General features: G+C 34.4%; 3 protein-coding genes across 4 annotated transcripts; 1 reads left to right on the top strand and 2 right to left on the bottom strand.

The window, feature by feature from the left end:
• Positions 1-178: 178 nt before the first annotated feature.
• LOC132189908 (eugenol synthase 1-like) lies at positions 179-2,288 on the bottom strand. 2 transcript variants are annotated; one of them, XM_059604745.1, is made up of 5 exons: positions 2,073-2,288; positions 1,861-1,995; positions 1,137-1,365; positions 777-1,052; positions 179-579 (listed from the first exon to the last, which is right to left on the bottom strand). In XM_059604745.1, exons 1-5 carry the CDS (start codon positions 2,259-2,261, stop codon positions 383-385), a joined length of 1,026 nt encoding a protein of 341 aa, XP_059460728.1. In that variant the 5' UTR covers positions 2,262-2,288; the 3' UTR covers positions 179-382. The 2 variants fall into 2 exon arrangements, with proteins under 2 accessions (XP_059460728.1, XP_059460729.1); XM_059604746.1 differs by having other exon boundaries at positions 849-1,052.
• A 7,284-nt stretch (positions 2,289-9,572) lies between these two features.
• LOC132189486 (protein phosphatase 1 regulatory subunit INH3-like) lies at positions 9,573-9,926 on the bottom strand. Its single transcript, XM_059604229.1, has one exon. The coding sequence runs from the start codon at positions 9,924-9,926 to the stop codon at positions 9,573-9,575; it is 354 nt and encodes a 117-aa protein (XP_059460212.1).
• A 2,693-nt stretch (positions 9,927-12,619) lies between these two features.
• On the top strand, positions 12,620-17,964 carry LOC132191140 (adenylate kinase, chloroplastic-like). The gene is made up of 7 exons (XM_059606158.1): positions 12,620-12,888; positions 13,001-13,099; positions 14,692-14,820; positions 14,891-15,025; positions 15,332-15,478; positions 15,668-15,742; positions 17,554-17,964. The coding sequence occupies exons 1-7, from the start codon at positions 12,673-12,675 to the stop codon at positions 17,665-17,667; spliced, it is 915 nt and encodes a 304-aa protein (XP_059462141.1). The 5' UTR covers positions 12,620-12,672; the 3' UTR covers positions 17,668-17,964.
• Positions 17,965-19,304: the final 1,340 nt, after the last annotated feature.

The raw sequence follows: 19,304 nt of genomic DNA, 5'->3' as shown, positions 1-19,304 counted from the left end.
TTCATATGTTCAACGGATCATTTGTCACTTTTAGAGAATGAATTGAAAAAATTCCTCCCATTTATAGAAAATTTATATCCCAAGAAATATTTTGCTACAATTGATTCTTTCAACTAACAATATTCAATTAATTCATTAATATTATATAATTCCCCCATGTGCACAACAACTTCCAATATTCAATTAATAGAACTTAATTTCTCTTTTACATTGTGCCTTATGCCGAACGTTTACTTCATTTAGATGACATCTAGATCTTGTAATCTTGATAATATTAAAGAAAATAAAACATGTTCGTAATTCTACTAATTAGAAACAGGAAATAAAAGTGAACACAGTCCAAATATTCATCAGCACTTAAGATAGCATTAATTCAACTTTTTCATGCGAACGCAGCAGCTGCGGGCTTGGGGGGATTAACAAGAAAAATATCAAGAAGTTGATGGACGGTTGTGTATTCATAATCTGGATATAGCCTTGAAGCCTCCATGTCTTCCTCCCCCAGTTCAAATACTGTCTGGCCTTTGATAAATATACTGTGAAGGATAGATATTGGTATGTCGTTTGGAGGTGGTACGGCTGCAACAACGTTCACAAATTAAATAACTATTTGATTGATGATCAATAAAAAAAGAAAAAATTAATCGTAAAAATGTTCCGTTTGAGATTAATGCATTTGAAAAAGTGACAATTTAAAATCATGTTTTCATTAATTGAGTTATGAAATTAATCACTATTTATTCAAATTTTGAAACCACTAAACGAGAGAACAGTACTTGGTAAAAATATTTGTGGGATATGCACAATAAACTTGTTGATAAGAAACTCATTGAAGGGTAGATTCATACTTCTAGAAAGCTTCACTATTTCTTCCTCCAGGACATGGACCTTATTAAAACTTCGACCAGTCTTCTTTTGCCAAAGTGTTATTAGCTCCAATTGTGACAAGATGTTCTTTGGGGGCCGATAAATGACAACGCGGTTGCATGTTCTAGGATCAGTAGCCACTTTGATTGTGTACATAGCGATATCTTCTTCGTAATTTAGCACCGCTAAAGATAACAACAAAACAATGAATTTGTGTATAGGTTAAATATGTTTGGAGAAATTAAAGTGAATGATAGTGATGGACATACCCTTTGCTTCACCACTTCCATATACGGCAATGTCGTCTCCTTTCTCATGTGGATGAAGCAAGTAATTAAGAAAGTATGAACCAAAGCAATTTGCAGAAACAAATGTGTAAGGAATCCCAGCAGCTTCTATGATCCTCCTGATCTTCCTCTTTTTTTCTAGGAATGCTTCAAAAGGGGGTAAAGGGGTTATCCTGTCCTCTTCAACCCCAAAATCTGATGGAAGGAACCTCTGGAAAGCCATTCAACACAAAATGTTCAAGATTATCAGAAACTGATGGGTTCCATGCATGGTTGCTTCAAGGAAATTAATTCACATTGAGTACTGATTACTGGACTTGTTTAGACAAATTCACATCCACTACTAGCTCCATGTGATATCAAAATGAATTCAAAAGTATCTAAGATATGCAACAACAAAAAAAATAATAATAATTTAGTCCTTACAGTCAAATTCTGTCAACTAATTTAACCGATTCTGTTAGTGTGAAACTGACTTAAATATGACAAGTATCACAATTTTATTAGATCTAACGTTTCATGCTATCAAAATTTGTTAAGTCAATTAACAGAATTTGACTGTAGAGACTAATTAATTGTTTTTTTTTGGCATATCTCATAGATTTCTTAGTTCATTTTGATAACAACATCCAAAGAGATTACAAAAGAAAACAGACTACTAGCTAGGGAATTAATGTTCATTTTTTAGACAGAAGAGAGTGGTTACCTTTATATTACCAGCAACTTTGATGGCATCAATGATTTTGAGTTGGTCAAGAACTTGAGGGTATGCCAGTGCAGAGATAACTATGTCCACTTCCCGAAGTGCCGACACAATCTTCTCATGCTCCTCCACTTCTCCCTGCAGTTTCATTAAAACATTTATATATATATATATATATAGAGAGAGAGAGAGAGAGAGAGAGAGAGAAAAGGAACCAGGACAAAGGTAGCTCCCATGGACTGCAACTCCTTGCGAAGCTCAACTTTGGAAGGAGTGGTTCGTGGGGTGATGGGACGAGCATACACATAAGTTGGATGGCCCAACAGCAAGCTGGCCTTGGCCAAGTGGTTCCCAATGTAGCCAGTTCCCCCAACTATCATTATCTTCCTCTTCTCATTCTCCATTTCTTCTCCCCTCTTCTCTTCTTTAGATCTTTTGCTATTGCTTATTGCCACTCTCCTCTCCCACTAGATTGTGCTGTATTTATAATATTAATACATGTATCACCACCTACACTCTTTTTTTGTTTCGTTTTTTTTTTGTTTGTTTGTTTTGTTTTAATGATATCTTCAGTCATCACAATTATTTGGTTTGAGTGCTGCTAGGGTACCTTATACTTTTAGAGAAATATTAAGGGTACCAAATTTTTTACTAATTAGGAGAAATGTAACTAATACCAATGAACGAATTACACATCAATTTAGTAATGTTTTCTTGGCAAAAAATTTGGTACCCTTAAAATTTATCATAATTTCATTTACAAATTAACTAGCATAACTGTAATAATCATGTAATCGTTATATTTCATAAAAGATAAAGTATTACATAAATTTCTAAAAATAATAATAATAATACTGTAAAAACTATAATATTCGAGTTCCAATTGAGTAATTTGTTAGTTCAATCCAATTTCATTGACGAACGAATAAGAGTTGAGTTGCGGTTCTTACTGTCTAGGTCCTTCTTGTGCGACTTGCAATGAGTAAATGCTACTGTAGTCATTTCCAAACAAAACGGTTACAATTGATTTTCTCTACCATTTTTGCTAAAAGATAATAATAATAAGAGTAGAATGGAAAATATCGGGTTCAATGTTTAATCAATTGAACCGACCGGTTTGATGCAAATTTCAAAACAATGAATGTACGACCTCATAGAGGGTGTTTGGCAAACCCCACGGCATTGTAGACCAACCCACGGCACTATAGATTGGATTGGGCGCCGAAGACAGTCTGAAAAAAAAAAAAAAAAAAAAAAAAAAAAAAAAAAAAAAAAAAAAAAAAAAAGACTGCTTCTGAGTGACAGGTATGGGTTTCAAACTTAACATTGTCAATAATTCCTATTTTGTCCAACAGTGCCGTGAAGAAATGAGATTTCATTGGTTTTCTATTTTGCCATATGAGCATATTTGTCTTTTACTATCAATTGACTTCTCCCATACACACATGCTGCAAGTGTGCAAGTGCAGCATGGTCAGACTCCTTCAGTCGAGGAACAGTGGTGTGGGTCTTGGGGAAAGTGTTGTCACTTAACAAACAAGACCATAGTAGCTGTGTTTGCGGTTGGCCTGGGCTGGTACTGTATTATGCCCTCCCTCAATCCTCAAAAAAAAAAATCTTTTCACCTCAAAATTAATCTCAACATCTCTACTTTTTATATCATATCAATCATTTTTTATTATTATTATTCAAATAAAAATATCACTACAAAACAAATTTTTTATATTTTTTCATATAAAATATATTTTTTCACTTTTTTTCACAAAATATTTTCACTAAAACCAATTAAACACATATTTTTAAAAATGTGCTACAGTACCAACCTAGGGCCATTCGCAAACAATTCCAATATGTTCGTTTGTCTTTCGGGACAAAGGACAACCATAGTTTTAACTTTTACCCTTTAGCAGCTTTAATAATTAGTTTCAACATGGCCTCATTATTAATTAATTATTGTACGGACCCTTTGAATTATTGTCCGGTAGGGAATTTTCTTTCACATATTTCTTGCAATTCTTTTTTTTTTTTTTTTTTTTTTTAAAGCTGGGAAAGGGTAGAAAATCTGACTGGCAATATTTTTTTTTTAATGACATGTCTGCGTTTCAGAAGGCTTATTTTTATTTTTATTATATTTTTATTATTATTATTTTTAATGAGGAAATGGATTACAAAGGAGAGTCTTTCCCATTCTTGATCCGAATAAAAATAAGAATAGAAGACCAATTGAGAATACTTCCAAACACAAGGTAGGAAGCGGCCCATCTACCTAAAGAATGTGCACAAAAATTGGCACACCTTCAAATTTTTACAGCTTTCCAAATAGAAAAAACAAGCAAATTAAGTGTAATATCAGCTACTACATTAGCCAAATTCCAATCCCTAAACATACTTGGATTCAGGATGACCAGGATAATGTTAATAGCATTCCCTTTTAAGCATAAGATTATCAACCCCATGAGTTGCCAAAAGAGCAGCTAGAGCCTAACCTACAACAGCATCATGTGTGAAAATCCTTTTTGTAGCACTATGGATAATATCACCAGCATGATCACTAATCACCTTAATCTTTAGTTGTTCATCAACGTCCTCTATAATTGAGATTCCATCCTATTCTCGCTACTCTTTGTTATTGGACAAGGCCACAAGGGGATGTGGCCCTTGCTGCCTTGTTTTTTGCTTGGGCAAAGAAGTTTCTCTCACATTTTTTTTGTAATTTTCCGTTCTCTTTGAATATGAGAATGACAGAAAATCTCCATCCGTTTAATTTTGGTATTTTTCATGTGGCCAAATAGAGGTGACAACAAAGTTGCCAACACACACCATTAGGAAACTAACTAAATTATTCAACCGGCCTAGATAGGGATTGTACAATTTGCATAAGGTCAATAATAGGTTGGTAATGGGGCGAAAAACGCATTTGCTTACACACACTAAAGAGATAGAGAAGGAAACAGACCAAAAAAAAACAAGACTTTGGTGCTTTTATTCAATTTGATTATAGGCCTAGAAAAAAAAATAATCCCATGTCAATCAATAGATGATTATTTAGTATTTATGTGCAACAATAGATTCAATTCAGCTTTCAATATTCAATTTATTTATTGACATCCGCATGCAATACAATAGAGGCTTCATTTACATTCTATAATAATAAATCCTATGCCATTCAAGAACCATTATGCTACAACAGATTTTTTCAACACTTGCAAATAAATTTTCAATTTCCAATATTCAATTAATTTATTTATATTATATAATTCTCACGTGCATAATAAATACTACATGTAAGTCTCATTACATCTTCAGCTTAGGGCCTGTTTGGGATTGCGTTTGAGTGGTCTAAAAGTACTTTAACACTCAAAAAGTTCATTTAAAAGAAAAAAAGAAAAAAAAAAAAAAAAGTACTCGTTTGGTAAAATGATTAAAAGTACTTTTAAAGGTTCAAAAAGCACTTTTGGCAAAAACTTAAAAATGAAACTTTTGCCCAAAAGCTTTTTTTGACTTAAAAGCTCTATTTTTCAAACGCAATCACAAACTGGCTCTTAGTGCTCGACAAAAACACCAAAAAAGACTTTAGCACACGTTCTACACGTGTGGAATGGAGTATATATACTTTTTAATGTGAATGCAAATTGTTAATCACTAGTCTTTTTAACTTTTGATATATACTTTAATTTGTGCTGTCTTTTTATTTCCTTTGACAAAGAAATGAGTAGGAAAAAGACTTGAGTGCAGGTCAGTCTATGATGGGTGGTGGGCACACCACTATGCATTAATTGAGCCACCTCAACCCTAAGCGGATTAGGCAGCCGCCTAAGGCCCCAATTTAATAAGGTTCATAATTAATAAATAGGGTAAAGTTCACGTAACCCCCTTAAACTATCGCCTTATTGACAATCTACCCCTCAAACTATCAATTACGACAATGTACCCCCTAAACTACCAAAACAATGACAATATACCTCCCAATGCTAACAAAATGACGAAATTACTCCTTTAGAATTTTCAATAAGACAAAAATACCTTTAAAATTTGGAAAAAAAATTAAATTTTAGTATTTTATTTTTATTTTAGTAAGGGTAATTTCGTCATTTTGTTAAAAATCGGGGTACATTGTCATTGTTTTGGTAGTTTGTGGGGTAAATTGTTGCAATTGATAGTTTGGGGAGTAGATTATCATTGAAGTGGTAGTTTGAGGGGGTTAAGTACACTTTACCCTAATAAATATTAATAAATAAAAAAAATCATTTCATAAAAAAAATTAAACCCTTTATTACCGTCCATATTCTTTAATTAAGACCCCTAACCATGGTAAATAAATAATTTTAAAAAGGCACCCAATTTAATAAGGACCTAATTTAACAAATAATAATAATAATAATAATAATAAAGACCTAATTGCCGTCAATATATATGTTTTAATTAAGGCCCTACTTAATTTTTTTTTTAAAAAAAAACATATCATTAATATCATTAGATTCTCAACATTCCGAAATAAATAAAGCTTACAAAATTGATAGTAGTAAATAAGAGTATCAAATAATAATAAAGACATTATTAAATAATATCCAATCTTAAATGTTTCATTCTTGAAGGTTGTGGTTAGATATTTTTTTGGCCTTGTGAGGAGCATTGAGTAGCTAAAATTTCTAACAACAATAAATTTTGCATCCCAAAAAGTGAGAAAGAATGATTTTTTAAAAAATATATATATAATATTAATATTAAAATAAATATTATTTAATTAATATTTAAATATAAGAAAAATGCCTCACTTAAACTTTTCACCTTAGGCCTCAAAATATATTAAGTTAGCCCTGACGATGGTGCAACCATGCATGCGCCCGTTTGGGCACTTTGTGGATGGGATACATTCTTGGCTGATATCTCTAGGGTCATCTATGTTTTCCCATGTATTACGGGACGCCAACTTTGCGGCACGGGCTTGCAAAGTTTCTACCTGGATGGAAGATATTCCACCAAGTATCTGTTGTATTGTAAGGAGGGAAGTGATTCTTGCCACTTCTTGATCCTTTGGTTTCTTCGGTTTAAATGAGAATAAGACTTCGTTCAAAAAAAAAAAAAATATCAAGCCAGCCTTGGTTGTAAACCTTGGTTTTACAAAATGTGGAAATATAATGATTGATCTAAAATCACTTATAAAGTTCGATATTACTTAATAAGGAACTTAACACTCAATAGTACTTATAATGTTGGACGTAACACTTATTAGCATATTTATAATTCACCCACATAATGTGAGTAATTCGTCTTCTCAATGTAAGACTAACTTTCTGGGGTTTCACAACCCAAGAAAAGCGCCAGACACATATGCACTATCACTCCAAGATGACTAATCAAGTTACAATTGAAACTCTCTAAAATTACTTATAAAGCTCACTATCATCTAATAAGAAACCAATGTGAGACTTAACATGAACACCTTTATAATCCACCACTCAACATGGGTAATCACTTTTCCAATGTAGGACTAACTTTCTGAAGTGTCACAAACGGCTCTTAGAAGCCAAGAGGGTGCAAAACCACACGCTTCAAATCTAAACAATGCAAAACTCGATTTTGTTAGGATATTATATCAAACCCATGATCACACAATCTAGCCAAACTCTGTTGTAGCAGCCATAAAACAGAGGCAATTGAAAACCAACAGCACACCAAAGTGAAAAAAAAAAAGAAAAAAAGAAAAAAAAAAAATTGAACACGGTGAACTTGAATTCTCAAGAGAATGCCCCAGCAAGAGACTCATAGTTCCCATGCTTCATATAAGCCTCCTAGGTCATCATAATGCATTTTATACTGCAAAGGACTCCAACTGGCTAGTATTGGAACAATGATGAACCACCCAAGTGCCCAAATACTAAGATGTCCCCCATTCCAAATTATTCAACTATCCCTCTGCATAGACAAACAGCGCCCCTGCAATCGAGTAACCAGCTTATCCAAAGAGCTTTTTATAAATGCTAAGCAGCTTAACCTTAAATGCATCGATGCTTTTAGACTAAACCTATCAAGAAAAGTTCTAATCAATGATCGCTAACTGCATCATTGAACCTCAAATATTCAAACTCACTACTTCTATTGAGATCAGTAACTAACCTATCCAACTTCCCAGATCTGCGTAAATAATAGTCAATCAAAAAGCTTAATGGTTTCATGATTTTCTCACTCCAAAAAAAAAAAAAAAAAAGGGAAGGAAGAAAGAAAGAAAGAAAGAAAATTGATGTCTCACATCTATCTAAGCTAACCACAGATCACTGGTAAAGGATTACAGATAGCTCAGAACTCATAAGCCCTTTAAAGTTTTAAGAGGACCCCTCAAACAATTGCACAAATACAGAATTTAACACGCAGCAAATAACTTGAAAGAAATGGATGCTAGTGAATATATCAACAGCAATTCATGCTTGTTACTGGTTTTACCCATTAATGAGGGTTATAGACAACAAAGGCATAGACCAAGTCAGTAAGATCAAGAATCAATACAACTGTCCCAACTTATATGAAGACAAGAACTGTTACAAAGAAGAGCAAGCTTTTGCTGCACAAACTAAAATTCTAATCTTGATTTTCTCCGTTACTCTGTTCACTTTTGTGGTTGATTTCAGCATTTGGAGCCACTGCTTCTAATAATAGTTGTTCTCAGAACATAATCACCACCTGAGTTCTGCATGGTCGAGGAGGGAACGCTGCACAAATGTTTCCTTCAGACCTTGTAAAAGTAACCGTGAAACTGGAAGCTAAAGCAAACGCAACAAAACAACAGAAATGCAAGGATATACAGATACCAACTCACTCTCAAGGAAACAAAAATAAATTGCAATTAAGACAAACGCTAGTACTCAAAAGAAATTGAAGTCTGTCAACGAATAGACAGGCTTTTGTCTCCTACCTTTGAATATTTGCCACTCAGCTCACTCTGGCTTTATTTTTATTTTTGATAAGTAAATCAATCCCATTAGAAAACACACATGGGCGAAACCGAAGTACACAAAAAGTATAGAGGAGAGACCCCCAATTAGGGAAAGCTCACTCTAGCCTTATAACTTATATCCAAGCGTAGTATAAGTTGATTAGAACACCAGCAATCAAACCCAAGCATATTTAGTTTTAATTGATCACTTCAAAGTGTACATATAGACAATAAATTCATATCTATTGTAATAAAATGTGTAAAAATAAATAAAATTATGAGATCATGTCCAACCCTAGCCAACTTGATGGTCAGACCTCTAACACATGAACCTCCCACTTTCTGATTTTCCCAAAGGTCCCATTTTTAAAACGCTTTGCTACCAACCCATCAATCAAAGTTCTAATGGGATTGAGAATAAGTGCTTTTGAACATAACCTTTATAAAGAATTGCTTTTGCAAAGTTTCTCTCAACCACAATCCAAAACAAAAACGCTTGGCTAGATTATTCATACTCTTAAGCAAGAAACTTGAAAATAAAAGAAAAAAGTAATGGAGTCTGATAATTCCTGATGTAAGAAAACAATTCCATATCCTTCCTCAGATCCTGGAACACGATACACTAGAAACAAACTAGAATCTAATGTAAGCAATCAAAACTCGAATCTAAATCAAAGTAGAATAACTTCAAATTAAAATTGGATTAATGGATGAATGCCCCCAACCAATCCAAACAACAATTTGAATTCCGAAGATTGAAGAAAACTGTAGACTTACAAAAGCAATCAGTGGTCCTTAGAACAAGAGGCGTCGTGATTGTGATTGTGATTGTGATTGTGGTCGTCGTGGTGGTAGTGGTGGTCGTCGTCTTGGTCGCTGTCGTCGTCTTCGAAGGGCTTCTCCTTGTGGAAGATGCAGCACTTCTTGGAACTCTTCTTCTGCATAAACTCGTTGTCCACTGTGCCCTCCTTCCACGTGACCTTCTTCTTCCGGTTGAGCTTGAGGACCAGCGTCTCCGGTTGCTGCTGTTGTGGAGGCTGTTGAGAGGACGCCGATGAAGCGGGATTCTCTAGGGTTACGGTGACGGTGGGGGACGAGGAGGCGATTTGTCTGGCCGTCGCGTTTATGGGTCTCGCCATGGTGGAGTCGATGTGTTTGTGTTTGTGCTTGGGAAAGTCGGAGAGGCCTTTTGAGAACGACAATGACGAGGGAATATGCTGCCAGGAGCTTCGGTGTTCGGATGCTTTTGTGTTAAATTAAATAATTAAAATTTGTCTTCAAGGAGTAGCTCAATCGGCTGTGAACCACGCCTCATGAAGCGGAGGTCACTAGTTTGAATCCCCTCTCCCCCTTCCCTTGTGTAGACATGTCAAAAAAAAAAAAAAATTAAAATTTTATACATGAAATTTATTATACTAAGATAAATAATAATAAGGAAAAAATCTAAATTTAGTCTTTGTGATTTACTTAATTTGTAATAAACTCCTTGTAGTATTAAAATAAACTCAAAAGTCCATGAGGTATGCCAAAAAAATAGTTTAGTCCCTACAGTCAAATTCCGTTCACTAATTTAACAGATTCTAATAGCGTAGAACGTTAGATCTAATAAAATTTTGATACTTGTTCTATTTAAGTCAGCGTCATACTAACGAAATTTGTTAAATTAGTGGATGAAATTTGATTGTAGAGACTAAATTATATTTTTGGCATACCTCAAGAACTTTTGAATTCATTTTGATACCACAATGAGTTAATTGTAAATCAGGTAAACTAAAAGGACTAATTTGATATTTTTTTCCTAATAATAATAATATTGGACTGATAAAATGATTAACATTTTAGGAGAAACTTTACAAATGACCCATGAATTATTATGCATTTTGAGAAAACCCTCAAATTTCAAAAACTCACTTTCACCATTCGAATTTTCAATTTAATGCAGTTTACCCTCTCCGTTAATTTTTGCTATTAAACCCAAACCAAAACCCCTAAAAAGACCAAATTAAAAATTGACGAAGGGAGTATATTGCATTAAATTGAAAGTTCAAGGGATACAATTAAGAATTTTTGAAATTTATGAGAGTCTTCTCAAAATACCTGATAATTTAAGAGTTTAAAGTGAAATCCTCAACATTTTATTGATATTCAAGAAATTCTACACATTTTATATTGTGCTCAGCTACTACCTCTGAAGGTAACATGCCTTCTACCGATTATTCCTGTATGGTACCAATGATTGGCTAAAAAAATAAAGGTTTCTTTTTCATAGAGAGGTGTTCATGGTTTAGGTAAATAATATTTAAAGAAAATAAAGAAGAGAATATAGAATTAATTGAAGGATGTATTAAAAAATAGTAACTAAAATATAAAATTGCACTTATTGAATAGTTATTTCACCTAATCTTGTTGGGAATGTTCATAAGTCATCTAAAATTTAAGGTTTGGAGAAACAAGATTTGAGATAAGTGGCATCAATGAATCAATTAAAGCTACCAAACTAGACAGTTAATGTAAATCACTGATATTTTAGAATTTGTGATTCTCGCGTACATTTTTAATTGACTGTTAATGTGTATGATTCTCATGTGCATATTTAATTTGTTCTAAATCATTTAAAATAAAAATGTTATTTTGAATTTTTTCTTTAAATAATAATAAAAAAATGATTTGTGTGATAAAAGTGAAATAAAGCGTTGATTTTTGTAAGAAAAAAGTGAATAAAGTAATTTTGAAAAATGTTGATGTTTTTAGGAAAGATGTGAAATTAAGGAAAAGGGAGGGGGGTTTGCCAAATTAATCCTTCTAATCACAGCCCAATTCAGTGGTCGACCAACACAGCCCATAAGAATTGTCCGTTGCTTGTAGGCCTGGGTATCGGTCAAAACGGTCCGGTTAAGGACCTTATCGGTTATTAACCGATAATTTTCGGTTAAACGGTTTATTAACCGATACCGAACCAATAAGAATTTTAACCGATAATTTCGGTTAAAACGGTACACGGTTAAACGGTCCGGTTAAACCGGTTAACCGATTTAACCGAGAGCTTTATATTGATTTATTTTGTTGGGCCAAAAACCAAAAATGAGTTTTTTTGACTTTTGAGAGCCCAAATACTTTTTGTTGGGCTAAAATAATTTATTAAAAATGAGTTGTTTTAGGGACCAAATATTTTTTGTTGGGACCCAAATATTTGTTTTTTGGGCTAAAAATTGAAGCTTTTTTATATTGATCCACTTCAACTTTTTTTTTTTTTTTTTAAAAATATTATAAAATACATTTTTCCAAAGCAAATGGACTAATTAACATAATGAATGCTAATTATACTAGCAAAACTAGTTAATGAAAAATGTTTTTACCAAAGGCAAAGAAATCTCATCAAATGCCATCACTTAAAAAAAAAACATCAAACCTACCCAAACTCAAATTAAAATAAAATTCATTAATGAATAATAAACAAAGTATTAACTAATTAAAGTCACTTAGCAAAAGGAAAATAAGTCATGGGCAACACCATTACACAAATTCGGAAACCTGTGTCACTTGTGGGAATTTGGAAACCTCTCTAAAAGACTAAACGGCGCCGTTTTGGGACTAGGACTTAAAAAAAAAAAAAAAAAAATTCCGGTTTCTTATCGGTTAACCGGTTAACCGATAAGAACCGCTTAACCGGACCGGACCGAATTCCGGTATACTTTTTTTAACCGATAAGGATATCGGCATATCGGCTACGGTTTATATCGGTTCGGTTGAAGCCGGTAGACGGCCGGTTAAACGGTAACGGTTAATTTGCCCACCCCTAGTTGCTTGCACTATTTCTCTAGGACTTGGAGTATCCGGGGAGAGAGAGAAAGGGAAAGAGAGAGAGAGAGAGCGACGGAGAGCGCAATGGCGGCGTGCGGCGTGAATTTCTCAACGATAACACAGCCAAGGCCTCAGCCTTGCTCCCCTTCTCTGTCCCTCTCCTCCTCCTCATCCTCTTCCCCTACAAATTCGCCAAAGTCTCTCATTTCACAATTGTCATTCGTCTCGAATAATCCCAACATCTCCCTCCGTCGTGGCAGAACCCTAGCCCGGTCTCGTCTCAGGGCTCATAATTTCAAGGTACACGCCACTTGGTGTATACGATGTTTGCTGTTATAAGTGTAATTTTGAGGAAATGCCTTTTTGAATGAGTGAGATGGGATTGATATCGTGTTTTAGTGACTATGAGCAGGTAATGGCGTCGGCGACGAAGCCAGAGCCTCTCAAGATTATGATATCTGGGGCTCCAGCTTCTGGCAAAGGAACCCAGTGTGAGCTCATCACTCAAAAAGTAAGCTTTTTTTTTTTTTTCCCTCAGAATGTGTTTGTTTGTAACTAGGGTTGAATGTGTTGGAGTTTACATGTAAGCGTGAGTGTGAGCTGCGTGAGTATGGCTGGTTAAGTGAGTGTGACTGGTTAAGTCTTTTTGGCCCTTCAAAAACTGCGTTTTTAAATAAAATTGCGAAAATTGTTCCATTTGGGACTGTGTTTGAAAAAATGGTTATTTCTATGTTTTCGCGTGATTTTACTAAATACTTAACCCGATGCACGTAGTAGTAGTATGCTCAAACCCAAAGCTTAAAACTATGGGGTTGAATGGTGTCTTACCTGTTATATCCAGGTTCACTTAGAGATTCCTAGGTGTTTCTCTCCATACAGTGTATTATAAGCACTTACTTGGTCCTTTTTGAGTTTTCCTTCGTTTATTTAGAGACAGTTACAGTTCAAACTTTAAACTTTAAAGGGCACCTTGGATTTAGAATTTTAGCAAAATAAGGTGTCGAGGAAATATGAATACATAATTTGTCTGAAATGAATCCTCATTTAAATCGTGTTATGGTGTGGATAATTTGAAAAAGAAGGTCATTGGTTGTAAGTTGCTTGCTTGAGTGCAAAAAAGAAGGCTCGGTTCTCAATAGTCTGTAGACATTTGATATTTCTGATGAAGCATGGCCCCTATTTGATAGTTCAATATTCTGACCATTCTAGATGAATTGTTGGTCATTTGGGAAGGATTTAAACCTCCATTGGGGGGGGGGAACAAAATCCTGGGCGAAGGTGGATTTTATACACTTGATTTCCCACTTGATAGAAGATCACACTTTTTGACACTGAGGATTTAGTTTGTGAATGCATAATGAGAAAGGGTAAGCAGTGTGCCACTTGTTTAAGAATGTGGCACAATTCGTGTACTTATTAAAAAAAATGCAGCACAATTGGGATTGTTCAATTAGAACACTTTTCTAAAAAAGGATTAGCTAATTTCTAATGCCATTGAAAAGAATTTGATCACATATAGAAAGCTTACTTTTTCGCCATAGAGACTGGTTAGATGGGAACTAACCATGTCAGAATAGAGTAATGATTGTTTTTGGGTAAAATTGATTGCTTTATTAGGTGTGATAACTATGTGGAATTAAACATGCCAGATTGTTCTGCAGCATAAATTAAACTGGCAGGGTGTGTTTCTAGTTTTAACTGGAGCTAAAGATTCGTTCATGGATATTTATTCTAATTTGCCTTTTGGTTGACCTTAGGCTGCATGGAAGAGTTCTCTACTCTGAATCCTTTGGGTTTAGATTGAAAGTTACAAATAGATTTCTGCCTTTTCTCCCCCAAGGATACACACTCAAATACAAATGGTTCATGGGGAGACATACCTTGGCCTTACCTAGATTGCATTAGTAATTGTGGGTGATTATCTAGATAAGTTGGACATTCATTTGTTTGATATTCCTTTTAGGTCATTATTGTTTGTATTATTATTTCCCCTCCATCACTAGTGTCATTTTTATGTAAGTACTGGTTTACTTCATGAATTTCTCATTTCGTAATTGCCCTTGAAGAAAAGCAGATTGAATCAAGTCATCCTCCTATATGCAGTATGGTCTGGCGCATGTTTCTGCTGGAGATTTACTCAGGGCAGAAATTGCAGCTGGTAGTGAAAATGGGAGGCGAGCAAAGGAATTCATGGAGAAAGGAAAATTAGTCCCAGACGAGATAGTTGTCACGGTAGGGACAATTTATTTTAGTTTGACATAATCATGCTCTTGCGGGTGATTCCTTAATTTTGATCCTGTAGATGGTGAAGGAGCGGCTATTGCAGTCTGATTCTCAGGAAAATGGTTGGCTTTTGGATGGGTACCCAAGGAGCTTATCACAAGCAACTGCTCTTAAGGAACTTGGGTTTGAACCAGATCTTTTCATTCTCCTAGAAGTAAGGATTTTATTTTTTTCTTGCTGTTGGTGTGCTGTAACCAATCAATTTACATTGTATCAACCAGCTAGGATGAGGAAAAGATGAACTTGATGCTGGCTCTTAACTAATTCGTTTGATTTTCATTTTTTTAAAATTACCTTTGGAGATCCATTTTGGTAGTACGATATGGTGATGTAAAGTGTGACTGATATCTTGTGTATTTATGGGTTTTTTACCCCTTTGTTAGTTTGGTATTTGGTCAATTTGGAATTTTAAAGTGGACTTTCCATGATGGTAATTGAATATGGGCACCTACATTTGCAGGTTCCTGAAGATACTCTTGTTGAGAGAGTCGTTGGACGAAGGTTAGATCCTGTTACTGGGAAGATATACCACTTGAAGTATTCTCCCCCAGAGACTGAAGAAATTGCTGCAAGGCTTACCCAACGATTTGATGATACCGAAGAAAAGGTACATTCTAATCCATCCTAACTAGTTTTAGTCTTCAGCTTCAGAAAAATTGTGGGTTCTTCGGTGGTTGTATTGTTTATCCCTAAAGCCATTGTCAATCTTGGTTTGTGCTCATCTCCTGCCATTTTACCTAGTTATGAATGTTTTAGTGACCATCTTTTTTCTTTCCTATTTGGCCTGATTTTTTAGGTAAAGTTGCGGCTGCGCACTCATCATCAGAACGTGGAGGCAGTACTTTCAATGTATACAGACATAACAATTAAGGCATGTGATATAACAACCCTAATCCATCTCTCTCTCATACACAATAGTGTGCTTGTGTGCGTGTTCCTGAATGTGCTCACATTGCATATGCGACACTACAAGGGCTAATCAAATACTAAATGTAGTGATTTTGCTTTATTAGACTGCTACACTCATCTTGCATGGCGTTTTTGCTCGTAGTGATTTTGCATTACTAGACTGCTACACATCTTGCATGACATTTTTACTTCTCCTCCTCCATTGTTGGTAATTCTTACCTTATTATGTATCATTTTGTTTTCTTTTTTCGTGTTTGTAAGAATGGGTGTGTCTGTCCATGCACTCATAGTTGTGATTGGGATGTTAAAGCTGCTGCTACGAGACACTCCACAACATTGATATTGTCTGAAGGACATTTTTTGACTGATGAACTCAAAAACCAATTGATAAAAAATGGGATATAAGAGTAAGACCTGTTGATTTTAATGTTGTTTTGAATTTGGGATGTAAAATCAACTTATGAAATATAACTTCTATTCTTAGTGTCACCGCTACACATTCATATCAGCCAACTCTTACTTCATTATGGTACTGTGACAATTGGTCTGAGCTGTTGTGATGAATCTTATCCTTCTCTTATATGTTTTTTTAGGTATGTAGTTTGCAACAATCAGAAAAGTACCTTGTTTAATGTACCTTGACCCTTTCTTCCCCTTTAGCTGTCTTAATTTTTGTCTTGTCATCTTCATTCTAATGTTTGTTGCTTAAATCAAGGCTATAAATTTCATTTTGGTAGGCATTGCATTTTTAGTTATTGCTATATAATAGTATCTGTATTTCTCTCTCAAACACATTGACCAAGAATTTTCCAATCTGATATCCCTACGTGTTTGTCCTGCAATTTTTCAGTGGTAGAATGTAGTAGAAACATCTCTATAATGTTTAAAAGATAACATATATCAAATTTCCTTGAGAGGCACTAGAATGACTTAAGAGGAAGGGCTGAATAGAATGTCGGACAAGGTTGTAAGAGCTAACACTGCTGCTAAATTTCTGATGGAGGTATGCTCTAGATAGAATGGATTGCCCAAAAGGTAGGCTTCGTGTTATCAGTTAGTTTGGATTAAGAACTGATTGAATTTACCTGTTTCCATACAACGGTCTCGTGGTGATCCAATGATTTCCAGCTTACAATGACATCTTAGTTATTCACCTCTTTTTAAAAGTAGATATTCGCAACGAAAGCACTTCTCTTCCAACACAGGACACACAAACAGATGCATCTATTTGTTGAAGGTACACTTGCATAAACTGCTATTAGTTTGCAAGGTAGATAGAGTTGAACGGCTGAAAGGTAGGTTTCATGTAGCTTGCTGCAGTTAGTTTAAATTCTGTTGGTTGAACTTACTTGCTGCACCTTGGCTTCGTTCTCATGGAAAATCGTTAATATCCAGCGTAAGAGAAAGTCTTACCAAGCTTATAGTGACTTCTTAGTTTGCCCTTTCCTTTGTGGATGCTGCTTTCCACTGAGAGCAGCTAGTTGCCTTTTCATTTTGCTTTGACAAAAGATCATGCTAGAAGGCAATAAAGCCACCGTACTTGGATTGCCTACAAAACAAAGTAGTTAGCAATTTTCCTCGGTTTATCTTTTGCCTAAAAATCCTTTGCATGGTAGAATCGTTGAATTATTTGCATGTGTTTGTTTTTCCTGGCTGGACAATAATTGTGTGTTAACTTGTATGAATGAAAATTTCTGTGGACATTGTGCTTGTCATCTTGGTATGATTTTATTTGATATTATCCAACCGGCGGCCTTTTTTGCTTTACTCCAGATCCATGGAAGCGTTTGCAAGGAGGAAGTGTTTGCCCAAATTGACGCTGTGCTGGCTGAACTTCTTGAGCAAAGGCAGGCTACTTCAGGATCTTTGGCGGCAAAAAAGATGTAGAAGCATAGGCTCTATTTGTTATTGTGTGTTTGGTTTGAAAAAATGTTATGACGCGACATAAAGGTGAACAATATTTGTGTTTTTAAGAGTATTTTATGTTTGAATTGTTTGTTAATGCTTTTGTTTTACAAAGAGGCAGGAAGTAAAAGTTGTAGAATTTACTTCAAAGGCATATTGCCAATAGAACTTTTCTTTTGTAAACAATGGGAACCCTGTATACAACCACCCAAACATAAACTTGGGCTGCTGTGTGGTTTCTTTTTAGAATAATGATACTTTTTACGCTTATTTATTACACTTATTTTATAATGGCTGATGTTGTGTGAAATGGGTACGGAAAGTAGTATTACTTTATTATGAAACAACATTCTCTTTTATCAAATAAATTATGGATTTTACCATGAATTTTATATGTAAGGTTCATTGTTGAGTGAGAGGTTGAGTTACTAAACCAATAACAAAATACAAAGAAAAAAAACTCTTTACACCAATTACAGAAATACAAAGAAAAGAAACACTCTGACCATGAATTACTAGATGTTCTCACTCTAAAGTACATTTGTTATCTCTATTATAAAAGGTTGTTGCTCTTTTTATAAAGGAACGGCAAAGAAAACAACAAACAAGAAAGCATCTTTACTTTTTGTAAATGAATTTTTATATGATTTACTTTTGATAAAATAACTTGTATTATTGTTGTCGGCCTATAGAATCTTTACCTTTTATAAAAGGTTCATCAAACTTCTCGCATAATTTGTCTCATCATTCTATTGGTTAAAAAGATTGAGATATTATTCATCTCTTATAAGTGCGAAGCAAAAGAGCTTCTATGTCATATGTCAACAAGGACAAATCGTACGGCAAACCAAGATTTTTTCTTGTTGCCATGTCTTCAAGCAAATTGTCAATAAATATCAACAAGATCAATTTGACAAAAGAAAACAGAAAAAAGAAAGAACCCTAACCACTTCAACAAGATTGTACCCCTTAATGCAAAGCTATCTGTCCCGTGGAATTTCATGGCTTATATATTTGAACAAACATGTGGCTTAAACATACATTGCGTGATGTTTGAATTCTCTCGCGATTTGGTAAGGAAAAATACACCCAAAAAAAAAAAAATCGAACTTTGTAGACAAATCAAAGTCATACCTTGGATATTATTATAAGCAAAGACCAAAAAGTCCTAAAAAGAAAAACTATGCGAAGACCTTCTAGTCTGAACAAAGAGAAAAGAAGAAGCCTCTAAAGTCTTTTGCTATCCTTTTAAATGATTGACATGAACCTTCCCTCCATATGTTTATTATTGTTTAATGCATCGGAAGATCCTCCAATTTCAAAATTTTCCATCCTTTTCTTTGAATAATGGAATTCAAACCCAAACGTGAAAAAAGACATAGACTTGGTGTTAAAAGAAAGAAAGAAACAATCCACGCGTTGACAAGCACAGTCAAGTCACCCTTTTCTTCCTAGTAGTCACATTATCAATCAATTATTTAATTAAAAAACTAACTTTTACATTTCTTATAAGTTTAAACTTTTGAGATTTAGTTAATTTGACAATTTTTGATGATACCCACAAACTCAACAATATATTACCGATCAAGTTAGGGTTAAAAAATTTGATCATTTTAATT

The sequence above is a fragment of the Corylus avellana genome, chromosome ca8, assembly GCF_901000735.1.
Source record: "Corylus avellana chromosome ca8, CavTom2PMs-1.0".
Taxonomy (NCBI): domain Eukaryota; kingdom Viridiplantae; phylum Streptophyta; class Magnoliopsida; order Fagales; family Betulaceae; genus Corylus; species Corylus avellana.
This window is presented reverse-complemented; position numbering and strand designations above follow the sequence as displayed.

Bases quoted from the DNA above. Each gene is read 5' to 3' on its own strand.
- LOC132189486 (XM_059604229.1), bottom strand. From the start codon at position 9,926: ATGGCGAGACCCATAAACGCGACGGCCAGACAAATCGCCTCCTCGTCC.
- LOC132191140 (XM_059606158.1), top strand. From the start codon at position 12,673: ATGGCGGCGTGCGGCGTGAATTTCTCAACGATAACACAGCCAAGGCCT. The intron at 14,821-14,890 runs GTAGGGACAATT...TTGATCCTGTAG, and splicing joins CAGACGAGATAGTTGTCACG to ATGGTGAAGGAGCGGCTATT. The intron at 15,479-15,667 runs GTACATTCTAAT...CTGATTTTTTAG, and splicing joins TTGATGATACCGAAGAAAAG to GTAAAGTTGCGGCTGCGCAC.
- LOC132189908 (XM_059604745.1), bottom strand. From the start codon at position 2,261: ATGGAGAATGAGAAGAGGAAGATAATGATAGTTGGGGGAACTGGCTAC. The intron at 1,996-2,072 runs GTTCCTTTTCTC...ATGAAACTGCAG, and splicing joins TGGGAGCTACCTTTGTCCTG to GGAGAAGTGGAGGAGCATGA. The intron at 580-776 runs GTACTGTTCTCT...ACGTTGTTGCAG, and splicing joins CCCACAAATATTTTTACCAA to CCGTACCACCTCCAAACGAC.